The 20,486-nt window shown below is 38.0% G+C and overlaps 1 protein-coding gene across 2 annotated transcripts in view; it reads right to left on the bottom strand.

The window, feature by feature from the left end:
- The window catches only part of PARD3B (par-3 family cell polarity regulator beta), a 1,062,783-nt gene that overhangs the window by 91,832 nt on the left and 950,465 nt on the right, over positions 1-20,486 (bottom strand). Inside the window, exon 23 of one of the 2 annotated variants that reach the window (XM_075180191.1) lies at positions 10,636-10,737. The exons of the other annotated variant lie outside the window; for it this stretch is intronic. Coding sequence (XP_075036292.1) covers positions 10,701-10,737 — 37 coding nt within the window. The 3' untranslated portion in view covers positions 10,636-10,700. Of the gene's footprint in view, positions 1-10,635; positions 10,738-20,486 lie in introns of those variants that run through there. 2 annotated transcript variants of the gene reach the window in all.

Below are 20,486 nucleotides of genomic sequence, written 5' to 3'. Positions count from 1 at the left end.
AAGTAGTAATGAACAGCAAGATGTCATATGGCCAGTAGTAATGACCAGCAAGATGTCATATGGCCAGTAGTAATGACCAGCAAGATGTCACATGGCCAGTAGTAATGACCAGCAAGATGTCATACGGCAAGTAGTAATGACCAGCAAGATGTCATACGGCCAGTAGTAATGACCAGCAAGATGTCATAGGGCCAGTAGTAATGACCAGCAAGATGTCATACGGCCAGACGTAATGACCAGCAAGATGTCATACGGCCAGTAGTAATGACCAGCAAGATGTCATACGGCCAGTAGTAATGACCAGCAAGATGTCATACGGCCAGTAGTAATGACCAGCAAGATGTCATAAGGCCAGTATAAATGTCCAGCAATATGTTATATGGTCAGTAATAATGATCAGTAGGATATAATATGGCCAGTAATAATGACCAGCAAGGTGTAATGTGGCCAGTAATAATGCCCAGCAATATATTAGTTATATGGCCAGTAATAAAGTTATTAAATGTCCATTTTAAATTTGACAATTTACTACACTACCAGACATGGATTACGGAGTGCCTCTAACAACAGAAATATCTTATGAAGTCTCTGGTATCTATAGGGGGTTATTGAAGATGTTGCTGAACATCAGACTGCTCGAAGAGGAGACCTTTGTGTCCCAAAAGCTAGCAGTACTTATAGATGTATTTAGCTATTATAATAGGTTGGGCTGCACAAATTACAGGAGCCAGGTAGCCAATGGTAGTTAAGTCATGAGAGTCATTTCTGTTAAGGTCATTGGATGGACATCTTCACAAGCTACTTAAAAAGGTCCTGACTGGCCGGATGGAACCTGAATTCTGCATTGTTTTGTACATCCCTGTTACAAGAGGAATTTTGGGCCCTGGTACAGCAACATTTTGGGGTCCCTCCCATAGCTGCAAAAAGGAACGTTGGTGACTCCTACCACCAATCATTCAGGCCTGCGCCACGATATACCTCCTAGCTGTCCCTCTTTTTTTTAAATTAAATACCCATTCATCTTTTATTCAAAAGTGCCATGCTCATAAATTCTAATACTATTCACTGGTATGATTACACACTTTAAAATATTTACAGAAATCTGTGTTTTGTTGTGATTTGATTCAAAAGTCTGTGAGGATGCATATACATGTCTAAGTGCATCTTGTTATATAATAAATCCTTATGATGATGTACATAGCCAAAGCAATGTTTTCTACTTGCCTTTAATGGCAGCCTAGTCTGAACTGTTGGAATAGTTTCCAATGGCAACCATTTGCACACACTAGAGAAAGCATCCAATAGGAATCGTCTGGTGGGTCATGACCACAGTAGGGACCCTGTCATGTTTCCCACTAACACACTACAAGCAGGGGAACTCTCCCTGCTTCAGGAAAAGGAAATGTGAGATTTGCCCTGAAGGGGGAATAAAGGAGACATCTCAGGGCTTCAAGAAGTTCAGTATAGGTGGTGAAGGAAAAGGAATGGACAGAGGGGGGTGACCAGCATCATGTCCGATGCTGAAAGGGCAAAAACATGCACAAGGAGTGCTGACCGTCCTCTTCCCAGCAGATCACATGGAGGTAACCATCCACCCTATTAGGAGTCTAGAGAGAGTTAGTGATAGAATGTTTAAACTGTACCAACATGTTTGTATTTTACAATAGAAGAATATATATGAAATGAAAAGAATGGAGCTATTTATATTTGACGTTTATGTTTGTCACAGTCTGTGTTGCGGTTAAGCTGCAGGGGCTCATTGTTTTTCCCTGTGCGATTGTGTGTTTATATTTGGGAGAAAACTGGGAACTGGCTTGGATGATGGTCCTGTAAGAGTAGGTTAGTACATCCCAGTTATGTTTGTCACCAGGACAGAGCGTCAGATGGCCAGTTGGTTGGGCCTGGTGTATGAGACACTGGAATTTGGGTATCATCATCATCATTTATTTTGTAGCACTTTACAATTGGGGACAAAAACAGTAATACACAATACTGAGTAAAACAAAGAGGTAGGAGAGCCCTGCTCGCAAGCTTACAATCTACAGGTCAATGGGAGTTGGGTACATGAGGTTAAATCTACATATTGCATATTGGTCCAGCCAGACTGCAAAGGTAAAAAGTGATTTGTAAGCTATGTGATCCAGTCACACAACAATGTTGGTCTGGGGTCAGAGGGTTGTTGTCTTGTGTGAATTGCGAAAAAGGGTTGTAATAGGGTAACCTAGTGAAGCTAAGATGGTGATTGAGGAATATTATAAGCATGCCTGAAGAGGTGAGTCTTCAGAGAACGCTTTTAGGTTTTTAGACCAGAGGAAAGTCTTATTGTGCGGCAGAGGAAATTCCACAGAGTGGGTGCAGCCCCAAAAAAGTCCTATAAACGGGAATGGGAGGATGTAATGAGAGCGAATGAGAGACACAGATCTTGTGCACAACAAATTGTTGAGTTGGGAGATATTTTGAGACAAGTAAGGATATGTATGTTGGTTCAGTTTTGTTGATGGCCTTGTATGTTAGTAGAAGAATAGTATATTGGATTCTGTAAAAAACATGCAGCCAATGTAAAGACTGACAGTGGTTCAGTAGAGGAGGAATGATTTGCAAGGAAAATTAGTCTGGCTGCTGCATGCAAAATAGCTTGTAAGGGTTTAAGTCTGTTTAGGGAAAGATCAGTAAGGAGGGCATTGCAATACTTAATGCAGGATATGATGTGTGCATTAATTTTTGCAGTGTCTTGTTTAAGATATGTGTGTATTCTGGAAATGTTCTTTAGATGTATGTAACATTATTTAGATATAGAGTTGATGTGGGGAATAAAGGATAGTTGTGAGTCAAGGATAACACCTAGGCAGCGAGCTTGCAGGGTGAGATTTATAGTCATGTTGTCAACAGAAATAGAAAAGTCAAGTAAGTAACTTCTGTTGATGGGTAGGAATATTATTAATTCTGTTTTTGAAAGATTGAGTTTGAGTTGGCCAGAGGACATCCAAGATGAAATGGCAGAAAGACAGTCAGTAACGTGAGACAACACAGATGTAGAGAGATCAGGGAAGGATAGATAAATTTCTGTATCATCCGCATAGAGATGATACTGAAATCCAAAGGAGCTTATTAGTTTTCCAAGAGAAGTGGTGTAGATAGAGAATAGCAGAGGACCTAGGACTAAGCCTTGTGGTACTCCAACTGATAAAGGAAGCGGAGCAGAGGTGGATCCAGAGAAATTAACACTGAAAGAGCGATTAGATAGGTAGGATGAGAACCAGGATAGGACAGTGTCTTGAAGACCTAGGGATTGTAGCATTTGTATGAGGAGAGAGTGGTCAACAGTGTCAAATGCAGCAGAGAGATCCAGGAGAATTAAAGAGTAATCACCTTTATTTTTAACTGTGATCAGATCATTGACAACCTTGGTCAGCGCAGTCTCTGTGGAGTGTTGAGAACGAAAGCCTGATTGAAGAGGATCCAATAGGTTGTTTTCAGAAAGGAAAGGTGTGAGGCGAGTGTAGGCAATTCTCTCTAGAAGCTTGGAGGGGGGCATGGGAGCTGAGAGATGGGGAGGTTACTTTAACTATAAACAACACTATTAAGTATAATGCATCTATTTGTTTAAGCGCACAGTGGAAATTGAAAAAACATGCAATGATTATAAGTCAACTTTAGAATGTAAGGACATATATAAAATAAGTAAAAATAGATCAAAATAAACGTATGTGCATATTTTTCCACTCAACATATATAGCAGATATGCCATCTGTAAACTTATGTTTACACATAAACTAAAAAGACAATTTTAATTATCGTGTCATTGAATGCCATTGATTCAGTGAGCAGATCTCCATTTTCATTGGTTATTTGTGATATATTTTGTAATAAATAAAGCAATTTATGTACCTCTAAATATAGTCTTCTATAGTCCTATTCTTCTGAATTGTATTTTCACTTTTGTGACACTGTAAAATATAGATACTTCTTTTTCTCAACTGTTTCATACATTTAGTTTGTCTATTTCCTCCATCCTCTAACTGGCCTTTATTAATAGTAATTATACAAGCAGTGAAAGTCAATGACTTATTCTGTATTACAGGCTCTCTGAGCAACCCCTACATTAATACCGCAGGTGATATAAGTAGAAGTGTTTGATCTAAAACTACAATTAATGTTGGAAAAAATATTAGAGTTTGTCTTCAGCAAGACAATTTAATTGGAAGAAAATAGACTAAGGACTGCCACCTTTTAGCATGAGAGCAAGGAAGTGCCCTTTTGAACAGGGTGTGTGTGTTTCTCCAGCAAGGAAGCAGTGCTGAGCTGACAGAATGATTCTCCAGCACACTAACACCATCTTTCATTAAAATTCAAAGTGGCATTGTTATTATATCCTCGCATTCTGGCCTGAAGCAATATTTTTCTATCTTCCTTGAGACTTCAGAAGATATTAATTTAACACACAGTTGCTTCTCTGGTCAGTTTAACTACTCATACTGAATATCTCGGTTATTCTGGGGTGTATATGTTTCTAGATATTAGACACTGACAGGTTTAAAAAACTATTGGACATATTTATCACAGAGCAAAAATCCCTTTTTGCCGGTGAAAACTGGTATTTTCACCAGTGATAGGACTTTTACAGAAGAAACTAATTTAACATAGGCTTGGGGCTAGATTTACTAAAGAGCGGTTTGCTCAAATCGCCGCTTTTCGGCTAGTTTTCCTGCGGTTTTGAAACCACCGGATTTACTAAAGCCCAAACCGCTGTCAAAACGGCCAGAAATTACATTTTTTAAAACCACCACCTTACAAACCGCCAACCCTATTTTAAAAAATGATGAACATACAAACAGCCGGATTTACTAAGCTGAGGTTTTCAAAACCTCAAAGCCATCCAAACGGCCAAAATGAAAGAGGTGGTTGTGATAAGCGAGATTGATCAAACTGCTGCTGTTTGAGCTATTTTGCCATTTAGAACATAAGAGAAAGCACCATTGATATATTTTAATTATTATTGATAAAGGGACAAAATAAATTTAATATTAATTTATGAGATAATAATTTTTTCAAATATTTTTGTAAAGGGACACTATTATAGCATTATATTATGTAGAAAATGTGAATATATAATATTATTAACGGATTGTTAATGGTGGATGATAATTAAATAATTTTATCCCCTAATAATATAATTAATTTTTTTTATTCCCTCATAATTAATATTTAATTCATTTTGCCCCATAATCAATAAATAATGATTGCCAACATAATTTAAATGTCAATGGTGCTTTCTCTTATGTTCTGAATGGCAAAATAGCTCAAACACCATGCTTAAGCTATCAAGCCATTCTGTCCTGTCTTTAGGATGGCGGTTTTGATGGCGGTTTCATCCAAACCTCCGGTGGTTTAGCCTTTTCAATCCGCCATATATCGCCAGTCATTTTAAATTGAAGCCTCCAGCCGCCCTATAGTAAATGCGGCAGTTGGAACCGCAACGTGTACAACGTTTTGCAAAATACATTGTCCATGCCCGCATACTTACATTACCCGCTTAACAGCACCGATAACAGCGTCGCGCTCGCCGGTGACGTCATCAACTGTCGCCGCCATCTTCATTTGTCGCGATGCCTTCAAGTCGTTGCTCACAGCAGTCGGGAACGAGCCTGGTCGGGAAGGAGGCGTTCGGTCTGACCATGTCGGGGTAAGTGTTTTCGGAATAATGAGTATCATTATTCCGTACCACACCCAATAATTTACCCATATATCATGCTTTTAGAAATGCTATATACATGAAAAGGAAATTCTTCAAGGTCTTATATTGTCTGTTTACAGGCTGTTTGCAACAGGCATAATCACAGAATGTACTGAAATCCCGAATTTTTATATAAATATATTTCCTTATAACGCGATAGGATAAATCATACTGAAAACCTACATATATGCATGGCTGCACATATGTACGTACGTATGTACATATATATATACATAGTCAGCAGCATACACTATGCACCAATGTCAAATAAGCCCATATCTGAACAGGTGGCACTGCCAGGCTACTAGGCAGGCAAGAGCTGAAGGGGAAAGATGGCAGATGTGTAGCAATAATTATATTAACGGAAAAGCCAAAAAGATATTTTGACCTAAGTAACAATAATATGATCCTATTATACCATTCACTGACAGTTTCCTGTTTTACTAAATCAATAGAAAAATAGTGTGTTATATTGTATTTTGATAGACAGGGAATATATGTACATTAAATATGCAGCACATAACCTTTTAAACCATACAAGAAGGCCATTCATGTAGTCATTTCCACTTGGCTTCACATATAGCACTTTGTTTACATTTATGTATTGTAGGTCAAATTCCACATCACACCATACTTTTAATATTTGCCCAAAAAACTTTTTTTTTTAAAAAAAAGAAACATATGTAAAATAAAATATATAGAACGTGAAACATTATGAGGTTGTATGAAACATAATAAATTATTGCAATATCAAATATGGTATTTTAAAAGAGTTTATTGACCTTATAGAAGCTGCAGGTCTTTAAATAGCCTAATAAATAACCTTTGCACAGATCGGAACGCTAGTGCCACTTTAAAACTATAAGTTATTTTTTTCATGTTGTGCTGCATACAACTATTCTACCAAATGACTTTAGTTAGAGCAGTCTACAATCAATCAACATGTCAAGTAAAGTTATGCATCTAAAGTGTACCATTTAATTCCCAGTTGTACCTCAACGCAAGATAATAGAAAAGTGTTTTGTCCAAAGTTAATAAGTCAAAGGGGAAGATTCAATTCGGCCACGTTATTCTGGGTTAATGCGGCATTGGCTGTATTACCTTTAATAGGGTAATTTTAACCCAGAATTTTACTCAAAGCCCTGAGAGGTGTGAACAAAAATCAGCATTAAAATTACTGTACTAATGGTAATACAGCGCACTTTTATCGTACTAACGGTAATCGTGTGCAGACCGCATTATTCCTAGAAAAATGCGGCCGAATTGAATTGGCCACAAAGAGTTTCAACCTAGGCTTTCCCAGCAAATCTCTGTAAGCTCAATGCTGTGCCAATGATGAGCTTGTTCAGCAATGAAAGGGTTACTGAGCGCTCTGTTTGGTCGCTGTATTATACAGCTTGGAAGAATGAATCTAAATTTCAGTGACTTATTACTTTCCCAAAGGATGAATCCAGCAGAGATTAACATCCAAAGGAGCATAGTCCACCGCTGTGTTTACTCTAAATGCTCTCCAGACAGAGCTACCCGTAGTTATTCTGTGCCCCTTGGCTATCAGAGAGTGCTGAGCTGGAGTATATTATTAAGCAATGGTGAATCTTATCTGAACTAACCAGTGTTAAACAGGTTTTATTCTCAAGCTGTCAATCCCTTCCAGGTCTATGTCGTGAAATCAAGGAATGTGCCAATAACACAAGAATCTGCTTGCGAATGTGTTTTGCAAATAGTGATTTGTAGTCGGGAAACCCAGGGAAAGAGACAAGGGTCATTGATGATGGTCAAATCTACTCTCCAGACATATATTTTCTGAACAGCTACTTGAATCGAAAGTTTAATTTGGACAAAATCAGCGCTGGCCTTCAGAGATTTTATCTTTTTTTATTGTTAAACAAAGTCTGCTGCGAGCCAGCATGAAGTTATCCCTGCTCACACAGGCTTGGAAAGAATACTTATCTAGGGCCCAGAGAAACACAGGAATCTATAGACATTCACTTTAGGAGACACTACTGACTTGACTGTAAAATCGGCCTTTCAATGCTTTGGACTGTAATAGCAGAGAAGGCGTGTGTGTGGCAGGTACATATATTCTCTGCATATTAATTACCTGTAATAGACAGATCCAAAGTATTCAGACAGAAAGGTCAATTCTGATGCATTGACAGACCTGGAAATTATTCAAGTAAGGACAATATCAACAAAGCGGTGTTTCTCACTGGTGAGAAATCTTATAAAACCAACTATGTTCATGCGACATTTTCATATTTTTACAGGTGAAGCTAAATTATTTTTAAAGAGACAATTGTCCTACACCTAATTATCATAATGAGTGAGATTCACTCATTAGCTCCATACACTGCAATCTTCCAGCACTCTATGGTTCCTCGTTCAGGTGAAGATTATATGGATATAAGCGTTCTTATGAAGATAATAAGATGTTTGCTTAGCAAAGGGGTCCTGAAATCTGTGAATGTATTCTCTTCTTTTAGTTAGCAATTAAAGGTATCGCATTCATGCCAATTTCTTTTACAAGATGAGTGCAAGATGTATCCAAACTATTGGCTAACATACTACAAAGTATGTTTTTTGCTATATGTTTTGTTTTAATTCTGCAACAAAGATATTTGTTTTAACCTTCCAGCGCAGTCTTTCCTTGATGTGTTTTCACTAACAAATAATGATGTACAAGGCTACAGGTAGCCACTCGTTCCCAGGTTTCTGGAAGGGACAAACAGTCCAGGGACTATGGTGGCAGAATTCTAGGGGAAGCAAACTGTCCCTTGTTTTATCATATGTACATCGTTTCCTTGTTTCAAGTTCAGCCAGTGGTCTATAATATATCATCTTGTTTTTTTCTCTCAGTCTATATGAACTTGTGTCGGGTTTGGTGGTTGTTATGATGTGGTTCCCCCAGAAGAAAAGTCATAATCAACACTAGATGAAGAAGACTGGACATCAGACACAGAGTAGCCAATGCTTCATTTAATGTAACTCTAAATGCATATAGTATCTTCTACCTTCTAAGCTATATATTATATCCTTAGACTTATACTGAAGAAATTGTGGGAACACTGGATCAATTATACATATCTGGTGGGAATGTCCCTTAATAGCTTATGACTGGCACATGGTCAACAATCTAATTCAGCAAATAACTGAAATCCAGCTATCTGCAGATCCAGCAATACTACATCTTAATAAGCCAATTATATCGCTAAGCAAACATGTGGATAACCTCATCACCCGCATAGGTAACACAGCTAAGCTTCTAACTGCGAGAGAATGGAAGAAGCAGGTCTGCTCTAGCAATATCTTGCTAAACTGCGTATGGTTCATCTCCTCAACTGAGTATCTATCCATCTTACTCAACGATGGAGTATCTGCCTTTCATATAACCTGGAGATTTTGGTACCAATATAACAAGTCCCAACTTCCTGTAGCCTCATAAATACCCTACAACCGTGGTTTCCTCTCTGCCAGACATCTCTCCCTTCTCTTCTCCCTACCTTCTCCTCCTTTTCACCATCACCTCCATCTTTTGCCCCCTCTCACCCAGTATGTTACACCCAGTGATACCCCCTTCTCCCCCCTTTCCTCTGTTATACACTTTAAACACACAACCACAACAATCTTGGAGGTAATTGGCAACTGAGGGAATGTGTTACTAGCCCTCAGCTCTAAATGCGAAAATACTTAATAATAACCAACCAGTTTGCATGGTTGACGTTTGTAATGTCAATCTCACAATTTATTGTTCTGTCTTTTTTGTGTGTATTTATCTACTTGTTGGTATTTATAAATAAAAAGATTATAAAAAAGCTGTGCTCAGTTTTATTATATGGCAGGATACATTTATTTACATTTTTTAAATGGGAATTGGTGGAGAGTGAGGGGGGGCTACCACTGCTAATTGTGAGCAGCAAAAGTGGAAAAATACAAACTTGCGACTTATTTCACACAGAAGAAGCAGCCATACCGCATTACTTGAATGCATGATTCTTATATTTCAGCATGGCACTATTAAAAAAATGCTGTTTAGGAACTCCGATATGGATTTCGGGCTTGTTTATTTATTTCAGTTCTCTCAGGTGTGGAACATATTAAGCTCAGCAGTAGTTTCTATAAACACTATAGACAACACAGCTGCTGTAGGCCTACAGTCATAACCACTTAAGTAATGTAGACAGACGATGAATACTACACCACAAAACTAAACAGAGAGCAGTAGATAAAATAAACCTAAATAGAACAACAACCTCCTGCTACGCCGAAAACATAGGAAAGAGAAATCCAGTGAAAGGCTTTCAAATCAGCCAATAAACTAATTAAACTCGAGGAAAGCAGAGCAAGTAAGTGATAGAGTGCTAGCAACAGCATGTAAAGAAACTGTAATTGGGAAAATAAATTAGCAGTTTCTTTAACCTACTGCCTACCCAAAGTGAACTCCGTTTAAAGACTAGAACACTTAATAGAGATGTTTTGAACGCCAATTTTAGATCAGAAAGTCACCTTCTTTTCTTCTGAATTAATGAAAACAATTTGTCTTTGTTACACAGATCTTCTTAAAATTAATAGCACTAATAAAGTAATGCTTGGGTGGTATAGCATCACTCTTCAAATTACAGTTCCCGTGCTTGGCATGGGGTGCTTATGTTTTTGGCTGCTGCCTTCAAAGATCGTATAAGCTGAGTGTTCAGAGACCAAGGGTAAAAAAAAAAACCATAATAAATAATAAAACAAATTAACTATCAATTTATTTTCTAATCGAAAAGCTCTGTAGAATATTACATTGGTCATTTGTATGTTATATGGAACAACATAAATGATTTTAAAACTGGTTTCAACACATTTTTAAAGTAACCTAATATTTGTTATTCCTTTCTTCCTTATTTACTAATTGATGTGTTTACTGTACATTGTGCCACAGCACAGATGACTGTTGATTCTTATAACTGGCCCCTTAAATACCCCGTCATGGAGATGTCACGGTTATATGCATACATCTGTAGCTGTAATGAAATAGAAATAGTATTAAAGGAATACAACACAGAACTTTCCGTTCTTGGAATCATTTTTGGATTATATATAATTTTGTTTTCCTATGGATATATCTAGCTTTTCCAGCAAATTCTCAACTGTTTGGCACAACATTTGGCTTAGTATGTCATGAACTGAGGATAATTACATCTTGTTCATACGGATGGTGTAATCCACTGACCGCACCAAAACCATACAAAAAGTGAATGCTACTTTTAGATGTAAGGTTTCTGTAGTGCTTTGCAGTGAACATGTAATTGTTTATCTGTTGCCTAATTTGAGTTTATAAATTTTAGGCAATCAGCTGTAGACAATAAGCAAAGTGATCGGAATTTCAAATTACAATTTTGAAAAACAGACCACCCCGCTTCCATGCTGCTAGTAACTTAGCTTATTTCATCAGCTGATGCCTAGTGAACTGGCAGGATATGTTTTCATGAGCTGAAGTTCGGCTATTGCACATACAATATAATACATAATCTTGATTTACAGACCTCCAAAGAGGAGGAGAATACTGGAAAGTATTTTTGGTTTACAACAAATGTGAGGCTGATTAGGTTGTTTGAACAGAGCCCAGTAATAGCGAGTGACACCCTTGGTTTATTTATTAAGCTTTAATAATACAGCACACCAGTATACTATGCAGCACTTCACAGATTGGGAGGTATCTATAAAGTCCCATCTTAAATAACTAAAGCTGAATGATCACAATTACTGATCACCCTAATGACAGCGAGCTATCAGGATGGAGATGTGGCTACAGAGAAGGGATGCTGACTAAGGGTGAGGTTTACACCTGTGTGTCCTTGTAATATATCTCTTGGATGCTCTGTGCTGCATTTATGTCTGTTCTGTACCTTGTCTAGAGCATCATACACATTATATAATATGACACAGTATTTATGATTCTAGTTTGTTCTGCATTTTGCCTTTGTTCTCTGTTTTGCATGTTGGACCTCTTAATTGTATAGAACATGTTCTATTTCCACATAGAGCTGCATTATTTCCTGGCACAATATAAACAATAATAATACTGGCACACGGTATAGAGAGCCGTGCTCTTGCTAGGACATGCATATAATTAATACAGAATCAGCTATTAACTATAGAAAATAGAGCCTTTGTGCTTTGCTTTTTCCATAGGTGATGCTATCTCTGAAGTAGATGCACTAAACTAAAATGTTTTCAGGCAAATTCTGGCACATTCCCGATGAATGTTACCATTACTATTTAAAATGTTACAACGTTAAAATGAAACGACAACATTTGTGCTCACAATATATTCACCAGCATGTAATTAGCCATTTACTTTAGTTCTCTCATTTTGTTGGTGTTTCCCAAGCATAATGTTTTCTTGTTAAATGATTATTGCAGTTTCTGGCTATGGCAATGTACTTGGCTTAATGGTTATATAGCAATAATTAATTAATTTCTGTAGCTAGTTAGGGCAGCTATTAAAGGTATTATTACCATTCATTAATGTTTAATCAAGAATAGTTCAGAGTGTATCCTTTTTTAAACCAGAGGGGCCATTGAGTTAGTAAGAATATGTGTATCAGTGCACGTGTGTCGGCTTTGCACGTAGTCAGCGAGCATTTGAGCCTTCTGCTCAGAGGAAAATATTCTTACATTTCTATTTTCTTACAGAACACCCATCATCAATAGAAGGCGATTCAACACCTTCACAGTAAAGCAAACTTGTGCCATTCTCACTGTGATTAATGAAGTGTGTGTCTGCGCAACTCACTTTGTCAATGCTTTTTACAAGCTGATTTCACCATTGTATACTTGATCACAATAATGTCTACGCTTGCCAGCAGATAACAAAGAAAAAAAGACTGTAGTGAATCTAAGTCATGTTCATACACAGCTACAACGTCTAAAGCAGCACTAGCACTGAGGCTCTCGCTGCTATTCACAAACAGTTGCCATTTGTGATGTTTTGTTTCTGACAATGTTTCTGTGCTTTTCAGATTACATTTTAGAGTGTATTACAGTACATTGCAATGAAGATGGAAAGAAGTTGTCACGTCCACGACCAGAAGACACCGGAGAAGAAAAGAAGGCAGAAGAGGGCTAAAGCCAGAAGACACCAGTCTCAAGACAGAAAACTTCTTGAAAAGGAACCAGTGGAGTGTTGTTGAAGCAGCAGCAGGGGAAAGGCAAAAGAGCTATCAGGGTTCCCTCTGGCTGGCAACAAAATCTGCTAGAAGAAGGTAAGGCCTTTGAGTGGCCATCAGATTAATTCAGGCACTTGGCCCATAGGCACCAGATTAATTCAAGCCTTGAGCTTGCAGCCATCAGATTAATTTGGGCGCTTTTGTTGTGCTCCATCCTATAGGAGTCATTAGTCAGGAGTCATTAGTTATTAATGGTAGGCTTTTGGTGTCATTACTATGTCTTACTATCTGTGGCTGTATTTCTTTGTGTCACTATTAAGCCTCCATTAGGGGCCTAATAGTGTAATAACAATGCACCAACATTACACTTAGTGCAAGAGGTAATTTTGTGCAGCATACCAGTCACATAGAACGTTTTTAGGACTAGGGCATTGCTGTTGTTGTTCCATTGTTAAGCTGGGTACACACTACACTGTTTTCGTCCAATAATTGGCTCAAACAGATGACATATGATCGCTCATTCAAAAGACGGGTCAGTGTGTGCAGTGACACGATGGTCGAAAGTCTGCCCAAATGGACGATTATCGTCTCATTTGGTTGGTCGTACCGTTTAATATTTTCATTCCAATCTCATTTCCGCTGTGCAGTGTGTATAAACTTCCGACCGATCCACAACAGTGAGTAAGAAATTACAGTCATTGCTCACGACAACATGGCTGTAAAAAGTCGCTAAAGGGACGTCCGCTCTTCCCTTTATCGTCCTAAACAAGGCTCGTGTGTATGCAGTCCATGGACCGAGCGATCGGACCATCGGTCACATGTAAAATCGCTCGGCATAAAAAGTTGGTAGAAATTTCTGTAGTGTGTACCCAGCTTTAGCGAGTATTAGAATGGGTGGAGTATATACTACAGAAGCAGCAATTTAGTCCTTTGGGAGGACTGTTGTGTTTCACCAAAGGAGTCATCTTTAGCTGCAGACGCCAATCCAGAGGAGACAGCGGTGAGTGTCCCCTGTTCCATGGCACTCTTGGTTAGATCCTTACTTCTTACTTCTTGTGAGCAAGGAATTCATGCGGGAATCTTCTCTGCAGCAGAAAACTGTAGCCCCATGCCCAGCAACGAACATAAGTGAGATGTTGGCATCCGGAGTGGGCTACAGTTACACTAGTCCAGCCAAACACCTCAGTCATTCCCCCTTCCGCTTTTCCAGTTCTGAAATAACAATTTCTGTCCCCCCCCTAGGCCAGTCTGTGAAGACCACTGAGAAGGCTATTGCTGTACTGCAAGAGGACCAGGTAGGATCCTCTTACATTTCTTCTTGGAATTTTGCATACAAACTATTTCTTGTTTGAACTGGTGACAATGCCATATTCATAAAAAAAAAAGGTGTAAATTAAGCAGACAGCTAGAATAATCTTGAAGGACCATTAAACTCTTGAATTGAAAATTTCAGATATGAACCATGAAGGTAAAATACATTGTTCATCATTAACCTGACATTCCACAGCAGCTCAGTGGAAAAGCGAAGTGTTATCATCTTACCTCATTACAGCTGTAACTCCTCCCACACCTTTATCCTGGCAGAATCTCATACAGTTCTGAGGGGCATATTAATCATGGGTGGCAAAACTGTATACAATTAATGAAATAAATGCTGTATTCTAAGAATAGAGCATTTTCTTCAATGATCTATATATATATATATATATTGAAACAATATATAAAGGTGGGGTCTGCGCTCCTAGACCTGTAGGATAGCAGCCAATTGGGATGTGGATGGGGCTAGTCCTAATCCCCAGAAATTTCTAATAGTTGTAGATAGATACCCAGGCGCTGATGTGATATAGGGATGCAACATACATAGGTTAATGGCTATCAGTAAATTTAATATTACAATAGCAGTGTAAAATAATGTGCCGGCACACTTGATTGTATTTACAATTTAGTACACCAAAATGCATAGAAACAGATGTGAAGAATAGACATGGATTGGAGTCCACTAACATACAGATAATGCAAAAATACCACAAAGGCTCAATGATAGCTAGCCCCAACAGAGTTCCATAAAGAGGGAGCAACTAAATGTTGTATAGAGGGCTTGATAATCCAAAATATATATTGATGAAAAAAAGGTGCTATGCACCTAAAGTAGAAAAGTCTTGAGATTGTAAAGTTCCAAAAAAAACCACCACATGTGATCATAAATGAGTTCATACACCTAGTGTCAATAGCTAACAGCCGGACAGCCACTGACCTATATCCAGAAGGAGTCTCTGGTACGATCCTGGTCCTCTGTTTTGGATTCCACGTGCAGCTGGGCGTCCTTCCCGGGTCTTGCTGCAGCGTGGTGAGGAGTTTCAGGCAGCCGCCCCTCCCCTCTGTACAGCTGGATGGTCGCGTCCCTGGCAGATGCCGCGCGTATAGCGCATGCGCAGAGGCGCGTTATCGCTGTTTGGATGGTTTGAATGAAACAATGAGTAAAAGAAGAACTGTGCTCATGAGCTCATGAGAAGTGAACAATGTAGCAATCCTACGCGTTTCACCCACGTGGGGCTTAGTCATATATATATTAACATCATATTATATGTTATATACTATAGCATCATTTTTTATCATATTATATTCTGTTTTTTAACAATTCATGTTTTTTTTGCTTCTTTTAACTCAGTGAAACTGAGAGCCCAAGCATGCACATGCACACCTCCCGACATTTTGGGAAATCAGGACAAAATAAGCTTCACCCCTGTTCCATCCAAACCTCGCCCACAAATGCACACATCTGGGTAAACTCCACTCCTTTTGCAGCCTGAAATTTGGGACTTTCCACCAAAATCAGAGATATGTATCTGTACCCCCAGCCTGTCTCAGGTAAACAGTAAGTTAACCCTTAAAACTCCAGGCTAGTTTCTCCAAGTATCGATCAGCTGCTTCGGCAAGATTTTAACAATAAATTCCAGAGATAACAGGTTTTTTTTATTTTTTATAATAGCTGCTCCAAAAAGCTGATTCTCCAGGCATTAAGGCTGTGGTAAGATCACTGGCCCTGCCCCTGTGCATGAATTAACCAATCCACAGGGTGTGTTTCTGCAAAAGCAAGTCTGTCTAGCCGTCAGTCACTGTATGCTTGTCTAGTTAAAGAAACCTCCCCCCCCCCTTTAACATGGCAACCTGCTGCAGAGAAGTGAAATATGAATGATGGACACATTCAGGAGCATATTTTTCCATTAGTAAATCTTTTCAAATATTTTTATATACATTCTTAATCTATTCAAATATTTATATTCTTTTTCTTTTTGAAACAAGTGGAACTGTAAACTTTCAGTTCCACTGTGCATGATGACTATCCAGGGGATACGGTAACAATAACGTATCCTCAGATAGATAATAATGTCATGTAATGGCTTTACTTGCTCTTTAAAAGTGCCACCAAATCTAAAGTTGAAATAAATCCAACATGAATGGCAGAATGTGATAATCAGAAACATATGTAAATTTCGCATACCGAGACACTAGATAAGATAAATTACATTGCATGTAACCCTTTTTTCTACTTTGGAGGGAGTTTTTGACTTCTGTTTGGGCCCACCCAGAGGAGTGCCTTGTCAGAAGATAATTGCATACCAAACAGAACGCAACACCAGCATTCCACCAGTAAATTAATGTCAACTAGCAATTTATTAACCTTTCGGCCTTGTTCACATGAATTAACAATGTCGCACACACCATTTTCTCATGGTCGCTTCCATGACACATACAGTCCTTGGCAAATATATTGTAACCCTTACACTTTTTCCAAATAACCCATAATTTCCTTTAAACATAAGTTGAAATTAACAACAGTATTTAGTATCCACAATTCTTTCACTGTTAGTGTTACAGAACTTTTGTTTTTGATTTGATTATGAATTTAATACTGTATATCATTTCCAATCAGAAAATGAAAGAAATGTCATTGACAAAATTATGGACACCCTAGACTTAATATTTGGTAAAACAGACTTTGGTTAAAATAACTGCAATGAGCTCCTTCCTATACAGTCATGGATGAGCTTCCTGCACCCATTACCAGCAGTTTGGACCACTCATTTTTGCTCCAGTTCTTTCAGAATTGAAGGTTCCTTCTCCCAACTAGTGTTTACAGGTCTCTCCACAGGTGTTCTATGGGAATTGCAGATTAGTCCAGCATCTTGTCTTGAACCATTCATGTGTTTGGGGTTATTATCCTGCTGAAACACCCATGACCTTCAACGGAAACCCAGCTCTGTAATGCTGGATTCAACATTGCGGTACAAAATGGCCTGGTAATCTCTAGACTTGATGATGCCCTGCACACATTGAAGGCGCCCAGTGCCAGATGCAGCACAACAACCCCAAAACATTACTGAACCTCCTCCATGTTTGACTGTAGGGAAGAAGTTCTTTTCTTTGGAAGCTTCATATTGCTGTCTCAAAACATACGGATGATGTATTTTACCAAAAAAGCTCTTATTTGGTCTCATCTGTTCCCAGGACATTCTCCCAGATGGAATTTGGCTTTTTCAGCTGTGTTTTGGCAAACTCCAGTTGGGCTTTCTTATGTCACTCTCTAAGCATTGGGGCCTTCCAGGGACCCCAAACATATAAACCCCTTTTATTGAGTTGACGATGGTGCAAGTTGAAATTCGCTCCTTGTGTATGAAGGTCAGCTTGAATCTGTTTGGCAGTTGATTGAGGTGCTTCCTCTACAATTCCAACAATCCATTGCTGTAAGTTTTCTCTTCCAGCCACATCCAGGGAGCTTGGCTACAGTGCCACTGGCCTTAAACTTTCTGATAACATTACATATGGTGGAAACTGGAACATCAAGGTCTCTGGTGATTGATATGCAGCCTTCAGATTGTCCATGCTTTGCTACAATCTTCTGTTTGGCCTCCTCAGACAACTCTCTGACTTTCTTTCTTTTCTCTATGCTCATTGTAGTACATACAGTGACACAAAACAGGAGGATGAGCCATTTCCTCTATTAAAACTCATTTAATGAGTGGTTTTTATATTGCAGACACCTGCTACTCACCACAGGTGAGTTCAGTTCCAAACTGAAGGAGAAGAAAAACCACCTGCTTGAAATCTAATTATTTTTAAGTACTTTCTGTGTAAAATAAGCTGCGACTTAGTGAATTGTTCTGCTTTTTGTGCTTTATTCCACTGCAAACCAAAGAAATACATATGTGGACTTCAAAATATTACAATTTTCTGGCAGAAATGGTGTATTATTAGAAAAAACTGCAAGGGTGCCAATATTTGTGGCCGCAACTGTATATTTAATTTCTGTTTGTGCTGCATCGTTATCAACAATTAGCCAACATTATTTCACAGGCTGTAAAACTGTGATACATTCTGTTAGGGACACAGAACAAATAGTTTCTGGAAAGATACTCATCTAGACAACTCTTCATGAATTATTATAACCTCATATGCACTGTGTTCAATGCCATACAATTATGTTATTAACAGGGTATCAGGTGCACATAGGTGAAACATTGGCTCCCCATTATAAAACCCTTATCTACAATATATCTACAATATATTCAGTACTAATAAGCTGGCGTGTGCCAGTATATATATATATATATATAAATATAAATGTCATTAGTAGCTATCATCATTTTTCAGAGAATAATGGTCTTTAAGAAATGCCCTGTACGAAATAGGCTCTTAATCTACAGTTTTATTTGCAAGTACAGTATCAATGCGATTGATTTCAAATATCACAACTTATTATTAATTCATAACTTTCATGTTTGTAGTCAATGTTCCTTGATCCTAAGAGGTGACAATTATACCCTATGAACCTATTTTCCTCTATAGCGGTTATACAAGTCCTTTTAGAAGAGTGCTGGCTGGGTACCTTGAGACACAGTATTTGCTGTGTAGCTTGGCAGTGATTTAGGAGTTAAGTAAACGGACCGCTATGAGCTTTTTCCATTTATATGCTAGAAATCTGTTCCACACCAATTGCTGTGAACTTGAAGAGTCCGTGTGAGGTGCAAATGACATAGAACCTAGCTCTATTCTCTTCTGGCAGAATCACAAACAAAACACTAGCGTGTGCCAGTGACTGTGCTATATGATTGCAGTTACTGCTTTATTTGTTACTAAGGAACAGCAAAGTAGGGTATATACACCTGTATTGTCCAGCAAAATACTCCAACCTCCATAATTATAGGCACATATACCATCTCAAGGCATGCACATAAAATGTGATGCTACTGTATGTGGCTATTAGGAGGGTATAATGAGGCTAATAGTCATTTCTGTTTGTTTCATGTTTCAGTTACATTTTTAGAATGTGATTTTTTTCTTTTTATTTCTATGCACATACATAAAATTATTAATACACACTGGCAAAATAAAGTTTTTGTGAAACTTTAAACATTCTTTATAAAAATATTAAGTATCTAAATTTTTATTTTATTCACTTTCCCATAACGACCCGAGAAAGAGGTGATTAGGTTATCCCAATTATCAATGTATGCTGCGGCAGATGAGAATTCTTCCAAAATCCTCTCCATTAACTGGGTTAATATGGTTGTAACAATTTTATCTTTGCACCAAAGGGAAGCCCATCTTTTTCCAACTTTATTGGTGGCAATCTGCTCAGCTACAAAAATGGTATATAGTGATAGAGATAAAAAGCAGCAATTACAAGAGAATTGCTGTATAGAATAGCCCCAATGTGCTACATAAAAATATACCATTAAATAGTTAATTCACTGAACATTAAATCCTATGAAATCCCACTAGAACCCCTATGTTTGTTATGTCCTTCAATGAGCTCAGTTGTTAAGATAGAAGCTGAAGTTATTGTATTTAAGTCACACTTATAAAATTCACATACTCCAAACACTATCCTTGGATTCTTAATTCTTGTTAAGCACCTTCTTACAAGAAAACGATACAAAAAATATGAAATTGACATGTGAACCGTTATTATGACATGTCATGTTAAACGTTTTCATTTTTAAAAAGTAAAGACAGTGATTTAATTATTTTCTCGTGATCAAAATCAGCACAAACATAAACCTCACAGCCCAAAACCAATGACTAAAGCTGGCTACGTACGCTACAAATTCACTAAAAATCATAAAATCTTCTCTTGGTATATATTGCATCTTCAGTCCCTATGTGAGTGCAATTTCTGTGGCTTTACTCTGGTAGAGAAATGCACTTTTCCTTTGTTTCTCGTTTGTGACTAACACTTGGGTGTGCTTTCATATCTGCTATGAATTGAGAGAGAATTGCTTCTATATCGGATTTTAGATGCATTGAAAAGACAGCACCAAGACTTATTTATAACTGAGACTAAAATATTGTCTTTTAGAGATTTCATACTCATTGTGTTTTCATCACCTGTGGTACTTAAGTTTGTTTCTCTACTGTTGTCACGTTGTTTGTAATGAGAGTGCCAGGTATTTAAACTAATATTTGATTTTATGAGTGAGGTTGGTACATTTTAATTTTATTGGGGCTGCACTTTTTTACATTATTACACTTGTAAAGTTTATATTTTAAATGTGTCAGAAATACCTATAGTAGTATTTCAGCCCCAATATGAGTATGAC

The sequence above is a fragment of the Mixophyes fleayi genome, chromosome 7 (assembly GCF_038048845.1).
Source record: "Mixophyes fleayi isolate aMixFle1 chromosome 7, aMixFle1.hap1, whole genome shotgun sequence".
Classification (NCBI taxonomy): Eukaryota; Metazoa; Chordata; class Amphibia; order Anura; family Limnodynastidae; genus Mixophyes; species Mixophyes fleayi.
The sequence above is the reverse complement of the archived record's forward strand: the minus strand, read 5'-3'. Positions and strand labels throughout refer to the sequence as shown.